Source organism: Ruditapes philippinarum, unplaced genomic scaffold (assembly GCF_026571515.1).
Source record: "Ruditapes philippinarum isolate M1 unplaced genomic scaffold, ASM2657151v2 ctg23122_1_1_1_1, whole genome shotgun sequence".
NCBI lineage: Eukaryota > Metazoa > Mollusca > Bivalvia > Venerida > Veneridae > Ruditapes > Ruditapes philippinarum.
In genome coordinates this window covers 1-9,994 of record NW_026863439.1, presented here as the reverse complement: position 1 = coordinate 9,994, position 9,994 = coordinate 1, and the positions used below count along the sequence as shown (strand labels likewise).

General features: G+C 31.7%; 1 protein-coding gene across 1 annotated transcript; it reads right to left on the bottom strand.

The window, feature by feature from the left end:
* Positions 1 to 173: 173 nt before the first annotated feature.
* Positions 174 to 8,342, bottom strand: LOC132722113 (alpha-N-acetylgalactosaminidase-like; the record flags this gene model as incomplete). The annotated part of the gene is made up of 8 exons (XM_060706548.1): positions 8,238 to 8,342; positions 6,736 to 6,901; positions 6,175 to 6,349; positions 5,424 to 5,598; positions 4,963 to 5,057; positions 4,483 to 4,644; positions 997 to 1,194; positions 174 to 272 (listed from the first exon to the last, which is right to left on the bottom strand). Coding segments are annotated over exons 1-8 (1,101 nt in total), but the record flags the coding sequence as incomplete, so codon positions are not given.
* Positions 8,343 to 9,994: the final 1,652 nt, after the last annotated feature.

Sequence of the window (9,994 nt, the reverse complement as noted above, 5' to 3'; positions counted from 1 at the left end):
ACCTTGCACAATTCTAAGAAACTAGAGCAAACCAGTATCCCTTGGAATGTCATAATTGTGGATGTACGTACAAGCCATTAAAAAACAGGACCACTGTTTCTTTCAAAAGCAACTTTATATTTTAGATATCGCGGAAATAAACGACTGAAACCATTGCTAAATAAAATACGCACCCGCATAGGACCGCCTCCGTCGTCCAAATTCAGAAAAGCAAAAGCCATTCCTTTAAAATCAAACCCCAACTTCTTCGTCCATATTTCCATAGCACCATTCTGTAAAAATATTCTTCTACATAAGTTAAACATGTCTAAATTTGTGAGATTTTATGAAAATGAATCTATATATTGAAATCTTAATTTACAAAACTTGGCATGTCGTTGAATTATCTCGAATACAAGTGAGATTTCTTTCATTTCTTTATCTAGATGGTTATTCGGTTAACATACTATAAGAAATTCAAATTAATCTACATTTTTCAGTGGTGAATAGCGTACAACAAATTACTACCAGGAATAAATAAACCCAACAGATTTATCTCCCATTATAGCGAACATAAGTCAATGTAAAGATGTTTGATTATTGTTGTAAACCGTATTCTTGTTACTTTTACTACATGATTTTCATCGAATTCAGAATAAAGTGATCTTGTTCAAGCTGCTATTGTCTTTAGATTATTACTCGCCTTCACTGTGGCATCCTTTTTATTGGTTAACTAATTGTTCTTATGACACTATTTTCAATGTTTCCCTTCAGCGCTTTGTTTGATTGTTTTTTTCAATTTCAGGTGACCTTTATAAAAAGTTTTACGTGATAAACAATATGATAATCATGCTTTTGTCTCGGACGACATTCTCAAGTTACTGCAGACACTATTTTGTTTTACATACAGAGTCTTTTGTTTCGTTCGAAATTTTAATATGTTTCCAAAGACGATAGTTTGTTTCTTTCCGAAGACTTTTGTTTCTATAGATATATGTTTCGCATCATCATACATACTTTCATAATTCTCTTCCCCATGCTACCATTTGCGTCTTGGTTAATTCTGATTAGAATATCACTCTGTAACAAAGCTTTAGCTTCAGGTTTTACGTTCCTCAGATCTACCGAAATTAGTAATGGCGCTGATATGATCGCCCACATGGCCATCTGTACCCGTTGTTGATCGTAACTTAGTCCATAGTCGCCAACAATTATCTAAAATATGTTTATATCATATTAAGTATTGTTGAAATATCAGATACATGTTTGTTGTCTAAATTAATACAAGCATTTTCTATCGTATCATATTATCAATGCATTTTCATTTAGAAAGTATTTCTATTGAATCCATTTGGCTTGAACTTAAACAGCCTAAATGTAAATCATTATTATTGTGTTATGCATTCAGACCACCATCTTCTAAAGTTGAGTGGCTTAATAATTTTGCTATATCCTTAGAAAAATCATATTTAGAGGAAAAAGAATGTATTGTTATTGGAGATTTTAACTATGATATTTTGAAGCATGATAATTGTTCTAAATCTTGGTTAGATCTAATGCAGTCTGTAAATTTAGATCTCAGCTTGTTGAATCTCCTACCAGAGTAACTTCAAGCTCTGCTACATTGATAGATCATGCATTTTCAAACATGCCTCAAAATATAGTCGATGTTTTTGTACCTTCCTTATCCATTAGTGACCATTTTCCAATTTGTCTTACACGCAAACTTTCAAATATCAGTGTTAAAGGTCCCATGCATAAGACAATAACCTTCCGGTCTCTTAAACACTTTGATAAAAATCGATATTTAACCGAATTGTCAGAGCAACCCTGGTCAGAAGTAGCATCTGTAGAAAATCAAGATAACTCTATAGATTTGTTCACTGATCAATTTTTGTCTGTCCTTGAAAAACATGCACCAACCAGAAAAAAACGAGTAAAGAAGGTCACCCAACCAAACTGGATTAATAAAAACATCCTCGATGCTATTAAAACAAAACACCAGTTTCATAGGGTTAATGACACATATAATTACAACATATGGAAACAACACGTTAAGTCTCTCATATATGATTCTAAGCGACAATATTATAATGATACCATCAATAAAAACAAACAAAACCCAAAGAAATTATGGACTGGTCTAAATGAATTATCTGGTTACAAATCCAAGGTTCAAACACATTTTATTGATGATGATGATGGCAACCCGGTTTCTGACCCTTTAATCACTGCAAATTTATTCAACAGACAATTTGTGAATCTCCACCAATCCCATCATACCATTAATCAGACTGGTTATGAAAATCCTGAGCTTGTTGAACTAAATGCATCTAAACTTCAGCATATACCCCCTTTCAAAATACCTAAAATAGAGCTCTCTTATGTGTTGAACCAATTAAAATCGATTGATATTACAAAGTCGCGTGGGTCAGATGGTCTCAGTGCAAGGTTTCTAAAGTTATCGGTCCACATTCATGCTCTCATACTTACCCTTATATTCAATTATAGCATACTAAACAATACAATTCCTAAATAGTTCAAAAATGCCTAAGTCATTCCATTACATAAAAAGGGATCTAAAAGTTATAAAAGAAATTATAGGCCAATTTCCATACTTCCCTTGATATCACTTATTCTTGAGAACGCCATGTCAGTTCACATTTAAAGCAATACTTTGCTATACCAACGTCAGTCTGGAGTTGAGTCAAAACATTCATGTCAAACTGCACTGATAATAATTACTGATGCTTGGTTTACAGCTTTTGACTAAAAAAGAAATAGTTGGTTCCATTTTCCTTGATCTCTCTAAAGCTTTTGACTATGTGGATCACTCTATTATTATTGAAAAGCTTAGAATGTATAACCTAGACCCTTCATCAGTTGCTTGGTTTTCCTCCTATTTAGATTGCACGACCCAACAAACTTACATATCCGGTTTATATTCAGAGTCAAGTTCAGTAACTACTGGAGTTCCTCAGGGCTCAGTGCTAGGTCCTATACTGTTTTTAATATATATCAATGACCTGCCTTTGTCTATGGAAAAAAACAGAAACTGATATTTTTGCTGATGACACCACCCTTTCAACCTCTGATGTATCCCTAAACAGAGTAGTTGAATCTCTTACTCATGATCTTTTAAATGCCAACAAATGGTGTGATTTGAATCGCATGTCTATCAATGTTAACAAAACTAAGGTCATGTATATTTCCTCAAAACACAAGCAAAATTATATTCATGAAAGTAATCCTTGTATTTTATATAAAACAGAGCAAATTTTCTGTAGCTCTGAAGAAAAATTATTGGGTATTACAATTAATAACACCTTGTCTTGGCAAAGCCATATTGATACTGTTCTTAAAAAGTGTAACTCATTGTTACATTTATTATCACGTATAAAATTATTCATATCTATACCTGTACGTAAAATGTTTTACAATGCATATATTTTACCACATCTTGATTATTGTTGCATAATTTATGGTAACTGTACGTCTTTTCTAGAAGATAAACTCATTAAGTTCCAAAAGAGAGCTGCAAGACTAATTCTAGACAAAGATTATGACACTCCATCTGCTGAACTTTTTTCTGAACTCCGCTGGATGACCTTTTCACAGAGGGTTGTTTTTCAAAAAAGCTATTTTGATGTTTAAAATAATAAATAATCAGGCGCCTTCCTATTTATTGAATAATTTCATTTTATCGTCAGATGTTCATACTCGCATTTTGCGTTCATCATCTGATTTTCAACTTTATACCCTAGACCAAAATACTGAACAATTTCGTAAGTCTTTTGTTTATTCTGGATCTTGTATTTGGAACGGCCTTCCTGATTATATTAAGTCTGCTACATCTGTTAACCATTTTAAAACCTTAAACTTGAGGTTTTATCACGCATTGATGTATACAAATTGATAATCTCTTGTATGTTTTTACATTTATGTATTTTAATAGTTTGAAAATGTTAAATTTATATTGTTCCTTGTTGAGGGCCTCATGGAAGATTGATATGTTTGTTCAAATGAGTTCTCTCGTTAAATAAAGTCTTTATTATTATTATTATTATTATTATTATTATTACAACAGCTTGTACATTATGCACAAAAGTGTATAACATTTATTGGCAGATATAAAATCATCTCGAGATAATAGAAACAGATAATACCTATGATGCTGTTAAATTTACGATGATTTTACATCGATGAGAGATGCATATTGCATAACACGTATATCTAATGTGAACAAGTATGCCTATAATGAGACCTGCAAAAGCAACTGCATCATTTTAGAAAGAAAAGAAAGATACATTAACATTAATACCAACACTATTTCCTGAAGAATTTCAGAGACATAACAGTTTATGTGCTAAGTGTATTGGAATCAAAGTCTTTGATCAACAGTAATATATGTACTGTTAGTTATAGACACAATTCAAAAATTCGATTCCCCTTAAAAACCCTACATCAGCAGCAGCAACAATAACAAGAATAGGACCAACTTACCATGTCCGGATCATTATAGTTGCCAGGTCCGGCAACAAGACTGAAGTTTCCAGTATCGTTACCATAGAATTCTATAATCCCTCTAACACTGTCCCAGGAATCTTGTATGTCTGCATAGTTTCTCCAGATGTTACAGTAACTAGCAATCTTCTTATAGTCAGGCTGACAAATAAAAGTGACATACATTAAACATTTCTTAAAAATTATTTTTTCCCCTTTTATTAAAGGTCAACTATGATTTAATTTAAAGTAATGAATATCAACGTATGGATCTGAAATGCATGATAGTCAGTTTGAATTACACTAAATGTATACATTTTTAATATAAGATGATACATTGAAAGGATTGCAATTGATATTCCATACAGTTGAAAACAACATTCTTATATCTGTTAAGTGGGTAGACATTATCAGGATATTATCAGGAATAATGATATAGATAATTTCACAACGTTGAAGAAAGAATCATAGAAAGATTACAATTTGTTTGGAGAAGACAACATAGGCTGGCCAACTACAGGAGTACAACATTGGACGTCCAGTCTGATTTAAGAATAATGACATCGCTGGATAACCTATGATAAGATAAAGAACAAAGTATATTTTTATTACATGTATGTTGTTGTTATTTCAGAAAGAGATCGGAGGTTTCAAAATTATACTTTAAGTCAAAATAATTATCTACATACATGCATTTCTATTCATTTATTTAAATGAAAGTGATGACTATAAAATGTTCAACATCATCAACTTTATTGGTGTATTTGTTTGAACATTTGTCCTAATCAACATGGCCTTTTACAAATTAGGTTGAAATGTATGCCAGAAATTATGATTCGTTCAACGTTCAATATTGATTCACCAGCCCTGCAATGCAATAAAAATAATTCTGTAAATAAGCGATTGACTATGGAAAACAAATGTTTTAATTATATTCAAACCATATTCCATGTCTTGAATGTTTGAGTTGCAACCATCCAGTTTCACCATATCTATTCCCCAAGAAGCAAATGTTTCGGCGTCTTTTTGAAGAAAGAATTCGCTGCCAGGATACCCTCCACATGTGAATGTTCCAAAGTCTTCATAGATACCGAGTTTCAATCCTTTAGCATGCATCTGTAAATGAAATATAATTAAAGATGTAAAATTTTGCGTAAGTCTAAGATATGTATTGATATGTGTGAATTCTGAAATATCTAGTTTATTAACTGAAAATATAATTTGCCCCAAACTGTATGTCAAAATCATAAATGCTAAAATGGAAACATTTTTTTTTACTGTACCTTAACTTGATGTCACAATAGACCACTCAAATATTTTTCTTTGTCGCTGTTAATAACCAAATACATAATTATGGCTTATTCCCTAAAGTAGAAACATGTTTGCTTAGTTTGAGTCTGTCAAAATCAGATCATGTTGTACTAATATCCTTGCTAGCCTGATTTCGTGAATGTCACGATGCAAACACGGCATGTCAAAATGTAGACAAGACGACTTATTTCCCTTGCTTACTGGAAAAAGGAAAATGCACTGAAGCCAATGTCAAACATAGTGGAAATCGCTTTCTATCCACCACAGGTGTGCCTAAGAAAAGACGCTAAATATCAAATATCAATTTGTGCCATTAGAAGAATTTATTTGTCTAATTATATAAAATGAAGACAGAAAAGACATCGTGGAAATGATACATACATAATCAGCAAGCCATTTCATGCCATGTGGGAAACGTTTTCTATCTGCTACAAGTGTACCATTGGCGTCCCGTTCTTTCTCCATCCAGCAATCATCCACGTTCACATACTCGTAACCTTTATCCTTATAACCTTCCGATACCATTGCGTCAGCCATTGCTGTGTACAAGTTCTCGCTGACAATTGACAATAACAATTTACAATTAAATGAAAAAGAACATGGGGACTCCATTGTCAGGAAGGAATACGAAGCACGTTTCAAATCTTCTTACTTTACTTACTAATCAGTACTGTTGTCATAATTATAACGAATCTTGCGCGTGACCCTTGTCTTGTTTAAGCAGATGCAAGGTACTTAAATACTCGAGAACAGCTTCCCTTATAGGTGATTAAAATGAACGTAAGACACTTAAAGACGGTATATTTTAAATACTGTAATTTTTATATGGCTCAATTTGGTATAATGTTACCTACAATGAATTGTCAAATATTGTAACGAATAGGCAAGATGCAAAACAATGGAAATGGCACATGTACAATAATGTTTTCTAAGTGTTTATACCTGATACAGTTATCTGGGTCATTGTCACAGTCAATGTTACATCTATACCGTTCCCATGACAACCAGCCCATAGGTGGCGTCACAGCTAAACCATTGTCTAGTCCCTGGCTTATACTGCACAGTGTTACAGACAATATTAGTCTAAAAATCATTGTGACGTTTTCATCTAGAAGTAAACAACTTAAAATTTAATTATCACATCAAATATGGATTTGAGAAAAAAGGAAGCTCTGTTGCTAGAAACTTTTGCATACACAATTGAGCGGTCTCACGTGTTTTCATTGAATATATGTTCGTAAACTGAAGCTTGACGATTTATATATACATTTCTGTGCTTTTAATAATGTATTTATAGAATCGAGTTACGAGAGGATCATAACATTCATAAGAAGAATACGATGCAGATGACAAAAAGAAAAGATGAGGAGAAGAAGCAGAAGGGTAAGATGACGACGACGATGATGCTGATGGTGTTGATGATGATGATGATGAACAACAGATAGAGAAGCTGAAGAATATGATGATGAATGAAGAATGAGGAAGAAATAATAAGAAGAAGAACGAAAAGAAAGAAGGAGAACAAGAAAAGGAAGAAGAGAAGTAGAGAAAACACAAGAAGGTGCTTTGTCGGTTTTTGGGATAGCGCAACAAATCGTCAATTGTCATAATTATTACAAATAAGGGGTTAAAAATGATATTTTCACAATCTAGTTTTTATACTGCTTACCTGACCCCAATGAAAGGGGTATTAAGACATGTTCAAGATGTGAGTTTTAATTGATTATTAAAGTTTTTCTATTGACGTTCGATCTATTTAAAACTGAACTTTGACTTATGATTTATATAAAAAGGTCTGCTTATATAACATCATGTAACTTGTACCTTTGTAAAAAAGATTACCTGTGGTTGAAGCTGGTGACCTACAGTGATACCATTAAACATTTATTAACTATTTGAGCTAAAAATTTATCAAGGGAATGTTCATATCATTATAAACGGGTGTGTAGGCAGTTAGTTTACAATATTGTCACTTATTTTGATGTTTGTTTGGCTACAGATGAGCAATATTCAGTTTAATTACAAATCTATAAAAAGCATTACAAAATATTGAAATGATGACTACAAAGAAAACACCTTGTTTATATGATAACAACATTTACTGAAGGAATTTTATCTTGACATCTAATTTTAATGTCGAACTTGACCATTATTTAAAGGGTTAACAGGAGAGTCATGTCAGTTTAGTGAAAAGAGGTTTGATTTTAACAGATAAACATGTAAATGGTAACAGATAACAAAAATACCTAAGATGGTCGTTTGTTGATCACAAAAGCTAACTTTATAACACTTTTGTAACTGACAAAATGATCTGTAGCTAGTAAGGTACATGCAAGAAAATCATAGAAACCTTGGAATATGCGTTTATAAGCGTTTGTACATGTATACGCACGTATATCCTACATTTAAGTTTAAACATTTAAAGATAAAAATAATTCACTTACTTGTTTCAGGTCTCGTGTTATCATATGACATGTAGTCCTATATGTATGTATGTATAATCAATATTTTGATAAATATAAAGACGTTGGTCGTTTTAATAAATTTAAAGTTACACAAGCTAACTGTTTCCTTCAGATAATATAGATGATAAAGATAATTGGGAAGTAAAGTATACTTCGATACAGTCGTGTAACAGGAATGAAATATACAAAATATGCTCACTTCGATTTGAGATATTTGCTACGAGGTATGGTATTATATAACGCTGGGTTATAGCGAACATATGTAAATTTTCACTTCAAGAAAAAAAATGATATACAGTGAGTGATACAGTAAATAAGTTTTAAAAAATCAATATGATATCAACCAAGCACTTTTCTCATTCAAAATAATGCATAAATGCAATATCTAAATTATTTTAGAATATTTCAAATTGCTTCTTCTATTTACTACAAACGTAAGGGAGAACACTCAAAATTTACAAAACCAGTGGTCATTATACATTACTTCCCTTGCATAATATGCACATATATGTTATGTTTGTAGAAATGGTGGCAATTTACACTTTTGCTTAACTGCGCGGAGTATAATCATACCGCATCTGGCCATTAGCTAACGTGGTGTCTTTGACTTTAGTAGGGCTTATTCGCATATCCTTTTTAAAATGCGACATTTTCAGTGATATTATGAACCTCTTATTAATGTTGTTAAATCAACATGATTGCATACCAAAGCTGTGTGCATAATTTTATACTGATGAGGTAACAAAAGGGAAAGATCCAACATCGAAAGTATAAATTAAAATTCAACAATTTCCTTCCCTTAGAGGTAACATCGACTAGAAATTGATTAATCTATGGTTTAAAATATGTCGCAGAAAAAATATATATACTTATAGCTGTATATATCAATAAATAGTTTGATTTGATTTGACACGAAATTCAAAAAGCACATGCAACTTTGTTAAACTGTACTGTATAGACATTTCCTGTGCAAACTTTAATCTAGAAATAATCCATATTACTTGGTCATGAAGTACGATTTCAAGTATCCTTGAATTGTTCTTATTCATGAGGTTAAAGAAAACTATAATAAACTATGATCTATTAGTTAAAACTTATAAATTTAATTTCAAATGTTCTGCTGTTATATTGAACAAGGCGTTTGATTAACTCTTAAAAAATTCTGCGTTTGAATTTCATTTGTCAAGGGAGAAGGGTAATATTTTTAAAGACATTCAGAAAAATTCCCTAGAGTATTTAAAGATTTCAAATATATCGTAACTTTAGCCGGTAACATGCATATTTTGACATGCAAAAGGGTACTTCCTTAAGAAAGCAAGGATATATAGGTTTCATCACCTAAAATCATTCTGAAAAATTATAATATCTAAATGATTTTAACAAGAATATTTACTGTCCGAACGATGAAATGTAATTTTCTATGGAAAATGTCAACGTATGTTTAAAAATGGTCTATGTTTCCAGACACTAAATTAAGCTTTGTTCTGCTGATGGAATCTTGCATTTTGATGGACGCGGAAAGTAACATTGTGGATGCTGTCCTACAAATGAAACAGGACGTGTTTGATGAAAGAATTTTAATCACTACCTGTATACAAAATATGAAAATTTTATTTCCGAGGACATTTTGGTGTTATCTTCTTTTTCTCTTTCAAATATATATTTTTTAACTTCTAAAAACACAATTATTTGTAAACTCATATACTGAAAAAAAAACCAAAAAACAAAACAAAACA